Source organism: Ambystoma mexicanum, chromosome 4q (assembly GCF_040938575.1).
Source record: "Ambystoma mexicanum isolate Mex_15411 chromosome 4q, UKY_AmexF1_1, whole genome shotgun sequence".
NCBI lineage: Eukaryota > Metazoa > Chordata > Amphibia > Caudata > Ambystomatidae > Ambystoma > Ambystoma mexicanum.
The window spans coordinates 1182154648-1182174393 of record NC_090928.1 but is presented as its reverse complement, the minus strand read 5'-3'; the positions used below and the strand labels follow the sequence as shown (position 1 = coordinate 1182174393).

The 19746-nt window shown below is 44.3% G+C and overlaps 1 protein-coding gene across 1 annotated transcript in view; it reads left to right on the top strand.

Moving 5' to 3' along the window:
* The window catches only part of DNAH8 (dynein axonemal heavy chain 8), an 8835797-nt gene that overhangs the window by 8628380 nt on the left and 187671 nt on the right, over nt 1-19746 (top strand). The window contains exon 91 of the mRNA XM_069608756.1: nt 13874-14063. Within this exon, the coding sequence (XP_069464857.1) occupies nt 13874-14063 (190 nt within the window). The remainder of the gene's footprint in view (nt 1-13873; nt 14064-19746) is intronic.

Here is a 19746-nt window from a genome sequence, read left to right as displayed (position 1 = left end):
TGCCTACCTTAATACTGTCCCTCACGAACCCTTCGCTCATCTACCACCAACCTTCTGCGAATGAGCCAGTTCTCCAAGCAGAGATTTGGAGAGTGATCCTTATCCTCAGCAGGTGTCTCCCTCTGGAATAGCATCCATGCCGCCCTCCGTCTTAAGCCAGATCTTCTTAAATTCCAGAAACTACTCAAGACATTCCTCTTTTCCTCTTCCTTCTCTCTCCCTCTACCTTGCTAACCCAGTTCTCTGTTTTTTCCCTCACTTCCTCCTCTTCCTTACAGCAGGCTGACTGGCCACCAAGTGTACCTCAGAGTATCACTGGTCACCGGCATCCCTGCCAGTTCTCTCTTGCACTTGTCTCAGGGCCCTAGACCCCACCTTCCCTCAATGCACTTGAGAAATTAACCCAAGAGAGTGGCTCTCTCTGCACTTACCCCAGTCTCAACCAACCAGGTGCACTTGATCCTCCTGTTCCCTTTGACCCTCTGTGCACTTGCTCAATCCGTACACACCGCGCCTGAAGATCATCTGTCTCCCTTGTCTTCACTCCTTAATTGCACTGTTAAAACTGCAGAATTGCCGTCAGGCTAATTTGTTGTCTCCCAAACTGTTAAAAGTATTTTTATGCACTTACTCTGCCTGTTCAGACTATTATCGTCTCAGAATTTCAAGGGCTCTGAGCGACGGTTACATGTCTTTATATCGAACATGTTATAGTGAAACACACATATATCCAGTATTTTGTAACGAAAACCTGTATACCGAATGTATTTTTAGGTCCCCCCCCCCAAAATCCCTGTTTACCGTCCTTAAATACTCACCCCAAACATTTCCCCAAAAAATGTAACCCTTTACCCTACCCAAAAATACATTCTGTATCCAGGTTTTCGTTATAAAAGTACTCGATATATGTGCGTTTCAATATAAACTGTTCTATATAAACACTGCATACCCCTTCATTACTCATTGTCCCTTTCTGAGGAGACTCCATGATTGCCACCATTCTCGACTTGCATGGGCACCCATGGCAGAGAATCCAAAAAGATGTTGGCCTCCACCGGCATCTAAAAAACTTGTGCCCCCTCCATTGTGTTCCACCCTGAGCTTAGCAGGAAAGAGCATCACATATTTCATGCCCCTCTCCCTAAGCCTCTTCTTGATGTCCATGTATGTTTTCCTGGATGCCTGCACCTTGTTAGAAAAATCATGGAACAACTTAATAGAGTCAACCTTTATATGTCACACCTCCTTTCTCTCTTGCTCGACGGGAAGTGCAAGATCCCCATCTCCATAATTTAACAACCTTGCTATAGTTGATCGAGCTGGTGCTCTAGGAATAGGCTGCCTACCACTAGGAATCTGGTGTGCCCGTTCAACAATGAACGCTGACGAGAAGCCGTCCAATCCCACTTTCTTATGTATATACCAGACATTCCATTGACCTCTGCTTAGTCACTTCAAGGACCCCAAGGATCCTTATTGTTGCTTTAGGATCTGGATTTGATATCCTCCTGCTTGTCAGCCAATTCTTTAAAGGATAGTTCCGGGACTTTTTTTTTATTGTCCCTACGGGTCGGCCATGTGTTTGTAAGCATAAATCGGTAGATCGTAGGAAACTTTCCTATGGACCTTACCCGACTTTTCGCCCATTATCGCACTCGAAATCAGCCGCCATTTTATGATAATCCTATCATTTCCCCCCATCGCCCTGGCTCACCTGCCTTTGCGGCACTAAATCAAATCCCCCGCCCCTGAAACAGACTTTATCAAAACATTCATATTCCCCGCCTCTATCCGTGACGTGACTGAGCTGCGTAGGCAAACGCGCCCAGGCGTCTTCTACGCGACTCCACACAGACCCCGGAAATCAACACAGATCAGCTCACAATACAGCGCACCACAATTCGGAATATGAAACTGTACTTTGAAATCAAACCGCAAGATTGTAAATGTGGTAAAGTACATTTATTTGACATCAAATGTTTAGAGAATATTCAGCGATTTGCATTTTTATTTGCTCATGTTCCAAAAAGTTCGTATTGAGGAACGCGATGGTCCTTTGCTGTACACAGGGTCTTAGAGCATCTCACAATACAGCGCCACAATTCGGAATGTGAAACCGTGGTTTAAAAGCAAACGGCAAGATTGTACATTTGGCAAAGTACGTTTATTGGACATCAAATGTTTAGAGAATATTCAGCGATTTGCATTTTTCTTTGCTCTCGATCCAAATTAGTTCGTCTTGAGGGAAGCGATGTTCGTGTGCAGTACACAGGGTGTTGGTTTACGATAAAAATAAGCTCTTCGGTCGCACTGATAATCGCATGGCTGTTCCAACAACGAGGCACTAGGCCACCACAACGGTAGGTATGTTGCATCTAACCGTTAGTACCGCGTAAGGGCATACTTGTACTTGGCGATCGTCCCATAAAATGGTCAGGGTGGTAACGTTGTTCGCGCGGAGAAGCAACTGGCGGCTGTAGAAGCCGTCCGCCGGTGTCTGGTACTCGTGACACAGACAGTAGTGAATGATGTACCTAAAAACATAAAAAATGAAATTAGTCTCACCATCAGATCCTTATTAAAATCATAGCGAGGACAGCGCTACTGGGTGTACACAAGTGTTTAAAGGCGTGGCGAGGCAGGGAGGGGGGGGGAGTGGAGTACAAGGTAAGTAGCATAAAATAATAAATAAATAGGGCCAGCTGGTGGCAAGTGCAAGGTAAGTGCAGAACAAGTGCTGGGAAGGGGGGGCTGTAGGATACTGAGACAGTCCCCCAGTGCAGGGGTTGACAGGGAGGCAGTGCAGGTGGAGAGTGGAAGGGCCCAGGACCGAGGTCGCAGACAGTGGACCAGTTGTAGCAGGGGAGAGGGAGAGAGAAAGCAGAAGCAAAGAGGAAGGTTTTGAGGTGCTTCAGTAAAAGCAGATGTTTCTCCTCAAGATAGTGCGCGGTAGAAAACAATATGCCACATAGAACGAACAAGTACAACTGAACCCGTCTTTAAAGCCACTGTATAGTAATGAAATTGCGGTATAAACTCATCAAAAGTTACTTACATTATATTTGCATTTTCCATTGTGTCTCTGTGTAGGGCAGACCCGAAACACCACTCCTTCTTTGCCGACGTTACTTCTTCTAATGAACGTGGCTCATCGTTTCGTTTCTGAAATTTTATTCATTATCTTTTCTTAGTCTTTCAGGATGGTCCCGGCCTGTCAAGGTCAAATCACAATAGAACCTTATACTGGGTCGTGGGCCGTTCCGCCACCCGAGCAAAACATCAAAGCAGCTGACCTTCACTTTGAGCGAGCACACATTTCTAGTTAGCTGCAGTTAGTGTAAGGGCATCTTGTCTGCGTGCCTTTTTTTTTATTGTCCCTATGGGTCGGCCATGTGTTTGTAAAACGGAAACATTCTATAATTTTTGTAAAAATGATTTATATTACTGTTTGGTTTAATTGCAATGGGCCTGCAACATGAGGAGACTCGAGAGAACAGACAATCAAATTACAATCATTTAAACCGTGATGTGTATTTCTCAATGAGCTCTGCTTTAGGTGGACATGGAACAGAGGCAATGTTGGGTGGCAATGCAGTTGTCCCCTGCATAGGTTCGTTCACCACTCCATGTATGTGCCTATCGAGGACATCTACGATAAGTCTCTCAATAAACTCATATTGCATATCCTCAAACACTGGTTTGATCACCCATTGTTTACTTCTTTTAGTGAAGGCCTTATTGTAGCGAAGCGTCCCTAAAGTTCCGGTCGTCCTACTTTGTTGACGGCCAACATTATGGTTATGTGCCAAGACCGCTAGAAGAGTCCGATTTATCATGCCTTCCATGCCAAAATGCAATCTTTTGGGCCTGTACTTTAGGCACATATTGTGGAACACCTCCAAATCTCCTGTGTGGCAGAATTCCGTGAGTCCCCTCAAATCTCTTGTTATAGTTTTATCAAATACAATCTTTTCAATGGCCTTGTGAGTGGGTGATGAAGGAATCAACCACTTCTTCATCCGTGCCTCCTCTGTGGACAAATGGCCATGTTCACATTTGTGGAAATGCTCATTTGTCGACCATCGATGTACGTTGCTACAGTGCAACATTACTGACCGCCATTTTTCCAGTAGAATTTCCAACGACCCTTCACATGTTTTTGAGCTCCACCAAAGATGGTTGCTGATTGACTTGGACCACTGTGAAATACCTTGCATATCTTTTTTTTTTCCTGCAGCCGACAATTTTTTATTGATTGTTTTTGCAAGATGCCATACGTCAAATTGGTGATTTATATTTTTGTACTCTTCTCTCATTGTCTTGGCAATTGAAACGTGTCTGTCCGTGGCTATCAGGTCGATCACCATTCCCCGCGATTGTAGTTCTTGCAATGATGCTACAAAGCCAACTTTCTCCATGGCCACTGAGGATGTACTTTGTGACACCTGCACGACCACCGAACTCACAATTTTCTTACTTTCCATGTCCTGAAAGTGGTAGGTGCAGTACTTGGCTGAAAATCCTGGGCTGTCGCACTGTCCATCACCGGCTAGCCTGAAGCGTTTGCCCGCGAATGTACTTTCCATTGACATTTTTTCCATTCTCCAAGCTTCGCTGATGGCTGGAAATAGATAATCGGTTTGGTATTTGTAGAACTGACTTTTCGCAATGAAATGGATTCCCACAAACTGAAAGAAATACTGTAACTTTTTAAAACTTGAACCACTAAAAAGTGCGGCCGCTGCACAAAGTAGATTGCCTGCTGGCAGTTGCCCCAGCATGGGTTGTGCAGACCATGCGAACGGATGATATTGTGTACAGGTGGCATGTATTTTAAGGTTAGTGCCTCGAATTGCACGAGTCACATTAATCAATGGCTCCCCACATACTTCCCCACCAACCCAATGCCCACATTTCATCATCATAATAATATCCATCAAACAGCTATCGAATACAATGAATTTGGCCTCTTTCCTTATACTGTCACTCTGCATCCCAGCTGGTTCGGCCTGTAACGTTGAGGACATGTCACTCGCATGAAAGGTACAATCTCTGATATCGTCTTCCGCTATGATGAGTGATATTGATGGTGTTTCATTGTCGTCCACTTCATTCTCTTCCATTGCAACATCTGTTCCTTGTCCGGAGATGGGAGAAAAAAACAATGTCTTCAACTTTCGCGCGCTCTTATTTTTTGCGGGTGTGGATTCTGTGAATTGATCTCCGACTGCATCCAAACTACCAGGAGGACATTCACTATCAATGGCTGGTGGTGGTATAGCTCCGTTGTCAATCACTTCATATTCTTCCCATTGGCACGATGCATCTCCAGTCTCAAGTCCCTGCCAAAAGGTTTGACAAGCAACATCTCTCGTTCGCTTCACTGTCTGTGTAGATCTAGTTCTTACACCCACTCGCAACTAGAGGACAGATTAGAAAAGGGATGTTCAGTTTAAACACAACTTACAGTATTGAACTATTGACAGTGAAAGACAACATAATATAGTGAACAGGACACTAACCTTCTTTTGCTTTCTTTTCTTTGAAACTTTCTTGCCTCGAACTTCAACATCTGGACGCTGTTGCTCCGACTCGTGTGTGCATGTCTCCACTTCCTCTCGCGCTGCAACGACTATATTTTCATGATAAGCACATCCATCACTCACTGAGGCTCCATCGACTCCCTGAAACATAGAACTTTCATTAGTATGTATAATAATATTGAAAACACAAAATGCACTTGGGGACCAATACCCATACGTACATCTCAATAGCAAAACACGAATGAACGCATTGTGTAGAACATTCAAACGACAATAGTTCACGCATTGTTGATCTAGTTAGATTGAACTGTCAAGATCCATACCTCGGGCACCGCATAGACTTCCATTGATGATATTATTGAAGATGACGCTTCAGCAACTCCCTGAAACACAGTAATTGCATTAGTATGGTTTTCTATTTTGTTTAAAAGAACATAAACTTTCTGCAGGCGTCAACGGCTCATCTAAATAGACCTGCACAAATGATCAGTTGTCTAAAATAAATAATGGATATCTAAATATGATTCGATTTGCTCCATCGTTGGAAGTGTCACCACCCAGAGATCTGCATCAACTACTAGGGGTGATGTTCTTGTTGAAGAAGCTCCGTCAGCTCCCTGAAACATAGTACTTGCGTTAATAAAGAAGGAAGTATAGCGGATGTAATCACGTCATTTGATCTCGCATGATTGATCTGTCAGTATCCATACCTCGAAATGCATAAGAACATCAAGGGACGCTGTAACTGCGGTGCACACTTCTGCAAGCTGTTGCGCCGACCCGTAACTGCATGCTCCCCCTTCTTCTTGGACTAATGCTCCATCGACTCCCTGAAACATAGGACTTTCATTAGTAATGAACACAATATTGAAAAAAGAAGACACATAGGAGGGCGACGACAGAAGGACATACCAATGGCTAAAAACGAAAGAAACATTGTGTGTAACAATCACGCTACAAGAATGCAAGATCTGATGATCTCCATCGATGGAACTGTCCGGAAACGTACCTCGAGCATCTGAGTGACATCTACGGTTGTCGTCAATGCGTTGGACTCCTCAGCATCTCCCTGAAAGACAGTACTTGCATTATTTTGGATAACAATAATTATAACTGAAAACAAAGACTAGAGGACGAGTACTGTGGTGTACCATTAGGTAAAATAATTACACGATCAATTAAAACTATTGATTTACATGCCTAAAACAAGTCAGTGTCAGAATAGCTAAGTAAGATTACCCGATAGGCGCTTGAAGTGGCTGATGACTGCAATAACGACACGGATGGAGAATCTTCCGCCTTCATATTGAGTGGATACATAAATGGGGAAATTATTGTTAGCTAATGCTACACACTACCGCAAGGCCGAGAGACAAATACGTAAACTTGACTCACCAGTGGAGGGATGTGGACGAATAGAGTGGGAATAGCGGTTGAGAGCAATTTTCGCCTCGCTCGCGGTGTTTTCTTCTTTATTAGCAATGATGTGGAGTACATGTCTGGGCTAAAGTGCCTGCTGCAGATGCGGTATCGATCACCCCTCTTGTCCGCAAAGACTTCTAGGACTCTACTTTCTAGCTCAGAGGCTGGATATCCGCAATATCGGACCCATTCTCTTATCTGATCTATTGTCTTAGGGAAAACATGCATTATAGTACCTTCAGATTTGTTATGGGTCTTCGAAGGGCAACCGCCAATGGAACAGGCAGGCATTATGGAAAGTTCTGAAAAGTAAAGATCAACAATTCTCTATGAATACCAATGTGTTAAAACATTAAATGACACATAAAAGGTTCAATGCAAGGTCCGTTTTGGTTCTTGGAACTATACACGTTATTCACATGCGGATAAGTATTTCAATAACTTTCAAAAAATAGAAAAAGTAATTTGACTAAACTCAGAACATGTGACTAGTTCCTTGCATGTACTGTTGTGAACGAAAAGAAAACATGGATGCAATTTGATGACTACTAGCAAATAGATATAAATTAAAAAATTGGACGCAAAATGATTATGGTACATGGACTTACCTTGACGAACAAACAGTTAGATGCAGGGATCAGAGTAGTTTCTTGTCGTAGAACAGGGAGCAGTTCACAGGTTGCAAACTGACGAGTTTGCTCAAAGTGGTCACGGAAGTTCACAGAGACGAAGAGCAGATAACCAGCACCTTCACGGGTTGACTAGCAAAACGCAAAGAAGTTCTCATTAGAAATATGAAGTGGGTTAAAAAGAATTTCGAAACAGGGGTGTGTTTGTGAATGAATGACGTGTATATGTCGTGGCATTATGCGGATTGCAGGGGGGCGTCCAGCGGGAGGGGGGATGCTTGGCAGGAGACACGGGGTCTGGAGGTAGACATGGGAACAACAACCCATGCTCTATAGACCACTTTGAAGTGTACATGGTCTTTGGCACCTCTTGGCCTTTATCGCTCCCTGACAGCTCCACTTGCCAGCAGCGCAAGTACCCTGGTGCGAACTGCCTTTGATAGGGCGGGGGGGGGGGGTGGATCGGGGCGGTGGTCGTGCAGACAAGACACAGGAAGACTCGTGAATGGAGACACACTTATGTGGATTGCAGGGGGGCGTCCAGCGTGAGGGGGGATGCTTGGCAGGAGACACGGGGTCTGGAGGTAGACATGGGAACAACAACCCATGCTCTATAGACCACTTTGAAGTGTACATGGTCTTTGGCACCTCTTGGCCTTTATCGCTCCCTGACAGCTCCACTTGCCAGCAGCGCAAGTACCCTGGTGCGAACTGCCTTTGATAGGGCGGGGGGGGGGTGGATCGGGGCGGTGGTCGTGCAGACAAGACCCGTTTGCCGCAGGGCCTCACCAAGGAGAGGCCATCTAACTGAATGTAAGAGGATGGCTGCAGGATCTACTACATGGAAGGCAGGGGGGTGAGTTTATAAATACCTCACCCTCCCAGGAGAATATACACTAGATTCATTTAAAAAATCAAAACAACCATTGTTAAAATATATGTTGGGCTTTATTTTAGATTTTAGTTAAACATAAATAATAAACATTACACATTGTAAAGTTGAGGTTGCAGCACATCGAGGGAAAATCCGCGGTATTGTCCACTGTCACTGGGGAAATGTTGTCTAATGGCAAGTACCGCACAGGCAGGTATTACTCTCCGAACGCGGTGTCCGAGCCTCCCGTGAAGCCACCAAGTGAAGCAACGATAGGCCACCAGCCTGTACCACCTGTGAAAAAAAAAGATGCAAACTGTATTAAACTGACCAAACTTTCTTATCAATGTCGATTCAGGTAACACGTCATTTTTCTTAGAAAAAAATTATATCTAGAAAATGCACTATATGGAACCAATTTACATGCGTTCGAATGATATGTAAATGTAATTTTATATGTGGGAGACGACCATGAAATAGTGGTGGCATCACTGACATCACAAACAGAGTATACTTACTCGTTACTCGGATTACGCGGACGAACAGTGCCACGAAGTTCGTGCATAAGCACCATCATCATCCTCAACACTGTCCGTGAGAGGCAGGCTTCCCTGAACTCTGGCAGCTCGGTGATGCATTGCGGACTTTGCTCGCCTTCCTGCAGACTTTGCTCGCTTTCCGAAATGTAGGCCAAGCACCCGGAATTTTCACGGCAGCAGCAGTTCTCCTCCTCAGTTGGCATTAGCTCGCACCGATTGCACGTGCACCAGGTGGAGACGCCGTCCATGCGATATGGTCCAGGCTCTTCATCCGTTGACTGGTCCTCCCAACTGCCGTCCGAATCCCCATCGTTTTCGCATGCTTGCCTTTTCAGTAGTTCCTCCTCGGTGTACTCGGGCTCGTACATATACGGCATTATTGTGGCCATTGTGCGGTAAAGATAGTAAAATAATTTACAGAGATGGTACAGGTGTTCACACGGGCTACAAGCGGCGAAGGTAGCTGACCAGAGCACTGAAACGAGTCACAGAATACTCAAAGTAACACAGAGAGAGGAATGGAATCGAAAATCTGCTGCTGTATGTTGTGAAACGGTCTGTTTATACTTATTGGGGAAAAAGGCGTCCTGCCATTTCCATGGCAACACGTCAATAGCTGAGGCGCAGCGATTGTTGACACGAGACGTGCTTGAAATGGGCAGTACGCGTCTGCTGATGTCAGGCTCAGGGGCGGGGGATTTGATTTAGTGCCGCAAAGGCAGGTGAGCCAGGTCGATGGGGCGAAATGATAGGATTATCACAAAATGGAGGCTGATTTCGAGTGCGATAATGGGCGAAAAGTCGGGTAAGGTCCATAGGAAAGTTTCCTACGATCTACCGATTTATGCTTACAAACACATGGCCGACCCGTAGGGACAATAAAAAAAAAGTCCCGGAACTATCCTTTAAGCACTTTTTTAACCTGTATGAGCTCTTGTGACACTGTAGAAGACACATCCTCGACTGTTGATATCCGTGTCTCAGTTTCAGCTAATATTTCACCATGTTTATCCAAGTAAACCTGCATGTAATCCACTTTGTGGGTTAATGTGTCCATTTTGCCATTCAGAGATTGAATGCCAGCTTGCACTTGCGTAAACATGTCTCAAATATTGTGCAACACATCACCATCGAGTGGGTCTCCCTACATGAAGGCGCCTCCACCACCTTGTTTTTCCTACTATGCTCAGGGGTATTGAAGAGGGTCTTGGACTGCTGTTTCTCTGTTTTACCCATCGTAGATCAATAACCTTTCAATAAACCGGTTTCCTGGGTACAACTTAGCCCTTTTTAGGTTATCAAATCACCTGTAGTCGGGTCAAAGGTGTTCCTGGGTGATGCCAATGCAAGAGCCTCAGTATGCAGGTCACGTCCATTACACATGCTAATGCTCCCCTCTGCCAAGCAGGTTTAATTCCAAGGGGCCCGCAGTTTGGAGGGTCCCGCAGAAAGGGTATTGCCAAGGATCACAAGCTGTGCCCCCAAGTACACCAGCACCTGCTGCTGTTACCCACAGCCCTCAGCAATCAGGCCTTCAAGCCAATGCCCACAAGTCACTCACATTACACTGGCATCCCCTATGGTCACGCTCCCCAGGAGCAGTCCACATGGTCTGGGCTAACTCCTTGGTGCTCTGGCTCCAGTCCGTTTGGACAGGGAGAGCCATGAGTCACTAGGATGCAGAGGAGAGACCTCTCCAAAGAGCCCCAGGCTCCACTAGGGTCGGCGGATGATATTGACGCTACACTCACCAACAGCCCCTATCTCTGGGGAGTAGGGCCCGACAATGCGATCCCTCGCCCAAGCCTGATGGCTCCACCCGCCATCAGCAGGATCTTCCCTGCGAGCCGATCAGATGCCCAGACGCTGCTCTCGTGTCTCCCCAGCCACATGTTGAGTGAGCCTAACGACGCCGCCATTCGGAATCAGCCACTCGGTACAATCGCACGGCAGATGAGTCTCAATCCATGGCAGCCAGGAAGCACAATATCCGGATATTTATTGGATTTCTGGGGGCCGGCCGGGAGCTCACATGTAAGCAGCCGTCTTGGTGGGGCTCATGAGCGCGCCCCCTTGTTGAGGATGTTTAAAGCTTCCAAAGCAACTGAAAAATATTTAAGGATTCAGTGTCCTCTACCACCTTCTTTTATTCTTCTAGGGGCTGATTTGGGCCATATTATTTTCAAAGGCCCATATTTCAGTGCCAGAAACCTCAAGTGCAATCAGAGCAGAGAGACTATTTAGAGCGAAACATGCAGGTTACAGAAAGAAAACTGCCATGTCCCTTCCGCAACCCCCTAAAAGGTACTTTAAATTCCCCTGTTTTCCCACTCTTTATTTATTTATGTACTTATACAATTAGCAACAACTGTTTCAAAGCGCCCACAGGGCAACAGGGTGTGGAAAAGTTAAGGCAGACAATGAACAACAAGATAAATAATTTAATTAATAGTACAAACGAATAATGAAAATAACAGGGAGGGGAAACAAACCTGTTCCTTGTGAGTGTTCAGAAAGTGCAAGTGCATAGGGGAGGGGGTTAAGGGAAAGGTGCTGAGGTGCTCAAGGAGAAGTGCTTGGGGTGAAGTGATAATATGAGAAGAAAGTAAGGGCAACCTCCCGAGGGGAAGGTGAGTCTAGGATACATAAGGGCCCTGCACATTAGTCAGGCTACTGTATGATTAGAAGGGACGAGGAGGAGGAGAAGGAAGAGGTAAAGAGAAAGGTCTTGAAACTTTTTCTGAACTTAAGTAAGTCCTGCTCAAGACGTAGAGAGAGAGGGAGACTATGCCACAGGAAGGAGCCCACCGAGGAAAGTGATCGACCACCAGCTCTCTGTTTAGCAAACCCTTCACACAAAGGGAGTTGGTGCCAGAGGAATGCAGGAGGATTGAAGGGGAGTATTTAGTCAGGAAGCGTTGAAGATAGAGTGGCTCCTGGCCCCAGGTAGCCTTGAGGATGATATAAAGTATCATCCATCTTCATATTTGATAGCAGGATTCCACTTTTCTTTCCAGTAGTGGGAGAGGATAACATCGGACCATTGGATGTTTTATACAATTTTCTCTCATTACTGCCACCCCTGCTTGAAGAATACTCCCAGAGTCATGCCTGTCTACCAATGCCCCTTCTGGAACCCATCCTTTTAGATAAAGTTTGCCAACAATATTCTCCCATATTTAGAACTGGGCAAAGGAGGGTAGTCAAAGGAGTTCCTGGTCCTCTAAACGGATGTATGCCTCAGCGTATTGAGGCTATTAAGTTCCTCCAGACGGACACATTCAAGATGGTCATTTTGGATGAGATTCTTCAGGCTATGGAGTTAGAGGATTTAAGATTAGCAGTACATCGGACACATTTTCAGTTTGAATGTAGGCGATTGCTCTGTTGGCTGGCAACCTTAGAAGACAAAAGGTCCATGTATTTTTGTAATTCAGTGTATTTTTGTAATTCGATGACTGGCTCCCCAGGAAGTGGTTGGAGGAGCAGACTTGAGATGGCTTGCTGTGGACATACAATATTTTACACTCCTTGGCTCTTTCATTAGACCTCAGTAAGCCCTGTCTAGCAGCTTCCAGATAATTCCAGTCTTATGCAGAGGTTTTGGATATGGAGGTAAGCATAACTTTCACTCTAAAAGAGAGGGTTCTTAGCATCAAGAACTTAATAAAACACTTTGTGAGACACAGAAAAATCCAGCTTGAGTTTTTATCATTAGTTGAGGTCTCATGGCCTTTTTTATCTTTCCTGTATCACAGGCCATACTGAGAAAGAGATCTCTTCAGTGGTCAGTGAACGCACATCCTGGAGGACATGAAGGACCTTCTCAAGCTGGACCTACAGGTCTGCAAGGAGTTGGGCGTCCCTTTCTATAGTGAAGCAGAGAGGTCCTTGGCCTAAGATCACCCTGCTGATGGATGCATTTTTAAAAGCACACATTCAAGTCTTGTTTGTGAGTGGCCTGTAAGAGAGGAGATATTTTTCCACATCTACCTCTTAGAATTGAGAGTGAACAGCTTTGCCCTGAAAGCTTTCTTGACAGTGTTCACAGACAAGTCCGTCCTGGTCTTGCTCTTCCATGCATTTCCTGAACAAGAGGGGCAGCGTGGGCTTGATGCACTTATGCAGAGAGGTCTATGCTTGCGCGTGATTGAGAACACATTACATTTGCCCATTACCTATCTATCCATAGAAGATAATGTGTAAGAGAACACCCTCCATTGGGGCACATGGTTCGCTCACAAAGGGGAGCTGAACTATGAAGTCACAGAGCATATCTTCTCCATTTTGGGTATCTACAAAAGCACTTATTTGTGTCTAGAACCAACCGAAAATGTGCCCATTTCTACTATAGGGAGAATCTCAGGGGGAATCCCTGGGTGATTAGATGGTGAAATGGGTTTTTGTACTAGTCTATGCCTGGAGATGTGTTTTAAAACTTTAGATTACTAGAAGAAGAACATTACTGATTTGGACTAGGGAGTTACAGAGTCACTGATGTCTCCTGCCATCCCCTTCATTGGAATGCCATTCAACACCAATTTCAAACCACCACCTCACTCAGCAACTTCCAGGTAGGCCTCAAACAAAATCTCTTTTAAAATACTGTTCACCCTCATCTCCAGAGCTCTATGACCAATGTATCTTCTAAAGGGTATTGCGAGAATACGCTGTGGATTCTAATTTAGGATGTTTAATTTAACTGCTGTTATTGTCTGGAAACGCACCCTTGCCCCAAGCACAAACCTTTATCATCCTGAACTACATTCCTAGCTACAATTGTGTACAGTTTTTCTGATTCAGATACTTCGAAAAAATAGAAATGTAACTCCAAATACAAATGTATTCTGACTTTTCCTCTTTCAGAATTTGAGAGATGCTCTGGATAATATGTATGATGCTCGAATTCCAAATCTGTGGAAAAAGATCTCCTGGGATTCAGCAACACTTGGATTTTGGTTTACAGAGTTTCTAGAGAGAAACACTCAGTTTAGCACCTGGATTTATGGTGGCCGACCAAACGTGTTTTGGATGACTGGTTTCTTCAACCCACAAGGTTAGTATGATCTTGAAGAGTGAATGTAATTCTTCGAGACTGTACTGATTGGGTGATAATGGCCCTGCTTACGTTGATAGGCCCTAGTATCGTGAGGGCCTTTTAAGTGGACAGCGGGCTGTTACAATCCCAGTTCAGCCCACTGATGAATTGATAATTGCCACTAGAACTATAGAGTAAAGAATAGGGTGCTAGCAGCATTCTATAGAGGAAGAAACAGGACACATAGAATGTGTGACAGATAAGATGTACACCCTGAAAATGGCAGAGAGGTGCTTGAGAAGGAGCTGCGCTTCCATTCCATGGTGGCACAAGGACGACGTTGAGGAGCATAAGTCAGTGCAGAAAGGACATAGAATGCATAGATGTACATGGATAAAATCTTTTATTAAAAAGGGGGAACAAAAGATAAGATCAGGAGGTGGTTGGGTGAGTGGGGTCGGAGTAGCAAGCAACAACTTCCTTGGAATGCAAGCTTATAATGATAGGCAAAGTTTGCCTGCTGAGCATGAATGCTACTTGCACCTCACCAGGTACTACATTTCAATAATTGAATTTATCACAAAGGAATTTTGATCTGAGTTTCATACAAATTATTTATATTGGGTAGGGTTCTGTGAAGTATGATTGAAGTGAGAGATGGCCTTAATTAACATGTGCCAATGAGAAGTCATGCTCAGTTATAGTTACATTTGACTAGTATGCACGATTGGTGCTAACCCATTTAGTTCTAACCTCAACATCTGTACACCCCCTTTCTCTCTTCAAACTCCTTTATTCCCTGCTCCCCGTTTACCCCCAGATTTCCCTTTGAGCACCCTGAAGTGAGTCAGTTTGCACGTTAAAACTTTACAAATAAGCAATTCAATTGGAACAGGCATCACTCTATACATCTCATAGTGTATCTGCAAGAGGTGCTAATTACGTTTTTAACTATGTACTCTGCAAACGAGTTCTTACAGGGGAAAGTATTTGTCGGTGGAAACTGGCATCGTCAGCACTCCACCAAATATATGGTGCAAATGTAGCACTGCTGTACATAGATCATGTCTGCCAACTCGTGATTGCTCCAGCTTGAATCTAAAAAGTAACATCTATTCCTTCACTGCAACGTTAGGAGTCCCTTGCTGTACACTCCAACCCAATAGGAAGAGCGGATTTAGACACTAACATGAAGTAGAATAAATGTTAGTGTAATTGCATAACAAGCACCTGACACAGTGCGAGTGCTGGACAGCAATCATAACATTAAGAGATGGGGTATAGAAGGTGGCAAGGCCAGGCAGTGAAAGCTAAAACAGACTTGTGGAGATTTCGGGATCCTGACAGTAGAACACCAGCATGTTCTGTGAGTGTTAGCATGATTTCAAATGTGTCTACCTGCAACAGAACATATACCTTTTTGAGCATTACTCAGCTTAAAACAATTGACAGTGGAAAATCCGTATTGCTTCATTAGATGACCATAGAAAAACACAGAATTGGACTAAATACTCTTCTGCCTAAATACGTACCACACCTCAACTAAGGTAAAGCAGAAAAAAGTGGATGGTATATCTCCTTCCAAAGGATTCCGTCTTCCAACAGGTTCCCCATCTTAGTTACATATCTTCCAGTGCTATCTGCTTGCAGGAAACAAGGTCACACAGCAAGGGGCGCCATGCATCTCTGTGTGAGCTCCTCTATTCTCCATTGAAGACCCATGATGATGCAGTAGTGACACCACATGCAGTATACATGGAGATATTGCGCCCGGTGACCGTAGTTCCCTTTTTCCATGCACTCTGTATGCTGCTCAGGAAGGCCACTAGCAATTTTGCATTTCTCACTGCATCAGGTCGACTTAAAAGCTGGGCTTCAAGCCCTGCAGAGATCGCCCGAGGCAGATGTCCACATGTTTTGTTTCTACTGACTTGGGAGAGGACACAATATAAAGGCACGATATAAAGAACTGCGGTTCTTCTAGTCCGTTGCTTGGAAAAAGTCTTCTTCGAGTGTGCCTCAAAGCTATATACTTACTTTGTTAGGCAGGATTGCATGCAGTAACCCTCAGGGAGACTACACCAGTCTTGCCCTCTTGGTATTAGGTAACCCACCTATAGGTCTCTACTACACAAGTTGGTAGAGTGACTGAGCAGCCAGACCTATCTCAAGAGGGGTAAATGTGAGCTGTAGCTTCGAAATCCACACATACAAGTATCCAAATAACACTTACACTCAATATTTTCTAGTAAAATTATTATTTATTTATTTAACGGTCAGTTTTAAATAAGCATTCTTTAAAAAAGACAATATGCAACAATAAAAATATAGTTCATAACACATTCTCAGAATCAAGTTAAGTAAGTAGATACTCTTTAGAGATGCTTCAAACACACTTCCTACACTCTGAGGTGACTTCAATCATCAAGACAGTATTGGCATTTATATATCACCTTTGTACTTTGTAAATTTCTGAGGTTGTGAAAAGGGAAGGTTAAATGGAAGGAAAAAGGTTAACAAGTTCTCTGATCATGTGAGCACTTTATAAATCCACCAATGAAGCGTAGATAAAAGCTTTGCACAGCAATAACAGTTTCAAACAAGTTGCCACCTATGAGGGACTGTTGGAATCAAGGTCAATGGGACAGAAGTGTCTGCAGGGAGCAAGGACAGCCAAAGTCAATTTGAACAATGTCCATGGAGCAGAAGCAATTCTTAGATAGCAAAAAAAACTTAAATAAAGTTAGAGAGTTTGTTGTAGGAAATCACTGTTGGGCCACAAGCTGTTACACTTGTGAAACGTTAGAGCTAGATCAACTCTAGAAAAGCAGCTGCTGCAATTCCCAACTGAGACAAGCAAGCTGCAGACAAAAAGTTAAGTACCCCTTAGTCCAAACAGTACCTTAGGTTAGAAGAAGAGGATCCAGCTGGCTTCTTTCGTGGTTGCAGACTTGCAGATCCTTTGTTCCTGGGCCTCAGTTGTGGGAAGAAGAGGGAGGACGTCTGGAGGACTGCTGCACAGCAGTTTGGAGGTCTGTTGCAGCTACGGGCTCTTTTCAGTTCAGCTGCACTTCGCGGTTTCAGCTACCGGAAAATAGCACCACTGCGGATCTTGGACACTTGATGGACTTTCTTCACTCCTTGAGTCTAGCACTCTGGTGAGGTGACTCGAGCTTGGGTCGTCCTGCTTCGAGAGGGTCCTCAGGATGTTCCTGGAGCTCTGGTCTGACTAAAAGATGATGCACCCGACTACAGATTTCTCGACTCCTCGCACCGTTCCAGCAGCAGCAAAGAAGTACAGCCAGTTGAGGAAGGTCTTCCAGCAAAGCTCCTCTTGGGGTTAATAGGTCCCATTAACCCAAGGGAAGAAGTCCTCTCCGGAGCTTCTCTAGACGATTCGGAAAAACAGTTTCAAAACTGCAGCACGGTTTCACAGGGCACTTCAAGGGTCCAGGAGGATGCAGCAAGCTTCTCTTCAAGATTCCTTCGTCGGATGTTTCGTCCAGTGGTTGACTGTCTTCTGTTCAAGAAGCCTTGCCTTTTATGGAGGTTTCTCCCTTTCATGCACAGCCTAGCTGCCATTTACACAGCAGGGTGGCTGTCCTACAAGGATAGCCAACCAGCCAATCAGCACTGGGTGCATTCAGGTTACCAAGAAGACTAGGGACAGGGAGTTTCTGGCACCTCCCTCGCTTCTTGCCCTGCCAGACACACTGGAGCCAGAGGTAGGTTTCAGCACTGAAGCCCGCCAAAGGCAAAATGGAAAAAAAGGGTTAAACCTGGTTTGGTGCACATAGTAAAACCCAAGAAAGACTGCACTAACAAGCAATCACGAAATCAGTAGACCAGGGAAATTTTGACAAAATGGTCACCCATGGTTGCTATACTGCAGCTGAGGGTTAAGCCTGCGATAGAAAAGCACAATGGTAGGAAAATCAAACCACTGCCACTAGCCATATAAAGTTGTGAAGGTAACATACACCACAATGTTACATGAGTAAGTAGAAAAAGGGGCTACTAAGTAACCTCCCATCACTCCACATAAGGTGGTGTGCGCTGGATCATAGAGAGAAAAGGTAAGTAAAGTCAATTTTACTTTACTACGCTTGGGAACAGTAGTTCACCCAAGAGAAGGTATTTAAACTTCAAGATAAATCTAAAGGATTTTCCAGTGACACTGAACTGAAGGTGCTATGTGTCACCATACAAAAAGTAGATGCCTATGGAGTTTGTCAGACTCCAAAAACAAAGAGAATACAGAATTCAAATCAGATCAAAATACATGAGAGAGTGAGAAAAGTCTTACTCACTCCTAAAGTCCACCAAAAGAGCTGGGGGATCTCTAAGGTTGAAGGGAATTAGCACAGAAATGAGAATTCTCCCTAGCATACCTCCACAAAAGTTTGAAACTGTACAAACGTTAGACCCAACGGATAATCTCCTAAAGTGAACAGACAACAGAAAAGTATTTCTGAAAGAGAGAAAGAGGCATTGTTCAAACAGTTGTTTGTTGGATGTCACCTCTTGCTCACTGGCATAATAAGTAGGCTGCCCTTTCGGAATGCAAATAACTGCATGCACACCTGAGAACATTTTTAAACAAAGTAAAAGCTTCGAAGACAAATTAAATCGCGGATTTTTCAACTATTTCCTGATTAGTATGTTAAGACATGTGTAAAGGTGCATGTGGAAGTTGGAACTGTGTTTGCCACATCTAAGAGATGTTTGCATTCCTAAGGACCTATATTCAGAGCTTTAACATGGAAAGGAATAATTCCAGCAATGACCCAAGTGCTATGTTCCTGTTTTCCCTGCTTACCACCTTTTTCAAGGGTGCCAGAGCCTCCATTCCTAATCCTTCGTCTGTGCTGATCAGGGCTCCACACATGCTACACTGTTAGAATGGATTTCTAATCTCTATCCTGATGGACAGATGTTTAGGAGAACACCCTTGTTAGTGAAATGGGACACTTCTGGGAATATAGCCAGACCAACTCACGGTAGCTTGGAGAGCAGTGAAGCCTAAATCTCAGGAGGAGTGAACACACAGTGAAACACCAAGAATTAACATTAGACACAAATATATGAAAATATACAATTTATTAAGCCCACGAATAAACACAAATGAATAATGAAAATCAATAGCAAAATACAACACATACAACACACTATGTAAAATATATACAGTCACTGGAGTCAATGCGATAAAGTTAAAAACTCTGCCAATACCTGCAAAGGAAAGGGCAAATAACTTTCAGAGCATAGACGAACTTCAGAAGTGAAAACTCTAACTTTATAAGTCTAACCCTTCGATGAATGGAGCTTTGTGCTCAATGTTTGATGCACGCGTAAAAGCGCTTGGTCGTGCGTAAAAGTCACAAAGTACCTTTTTAGGAAGCTGGACAAGTTTGGGACAGAATTCTGACGAGTGAAAACAGGTTCCAAGAGTCAGGGGAGGATCTGGTGCGATGAACAAAGCTATTCCCAACTTTTGGAGGGCTTTAGGAAGCGCAGGCTACCCAAGCCAGAGAGAGGATCACAAGTAATCCTCTATGTGTAAATTGTTATGGATGAAGAAGCGGCCACCGGTAAGTGGTTTCAGTACTTACCACCCTTAGCTCAGTTTTGGTACAAACTTGGCAAGTCTTGAGGGGGTCGTCAGAGGTTCGATTTCCCGCCCTCGTTTCGGCTTCAAAGTGCA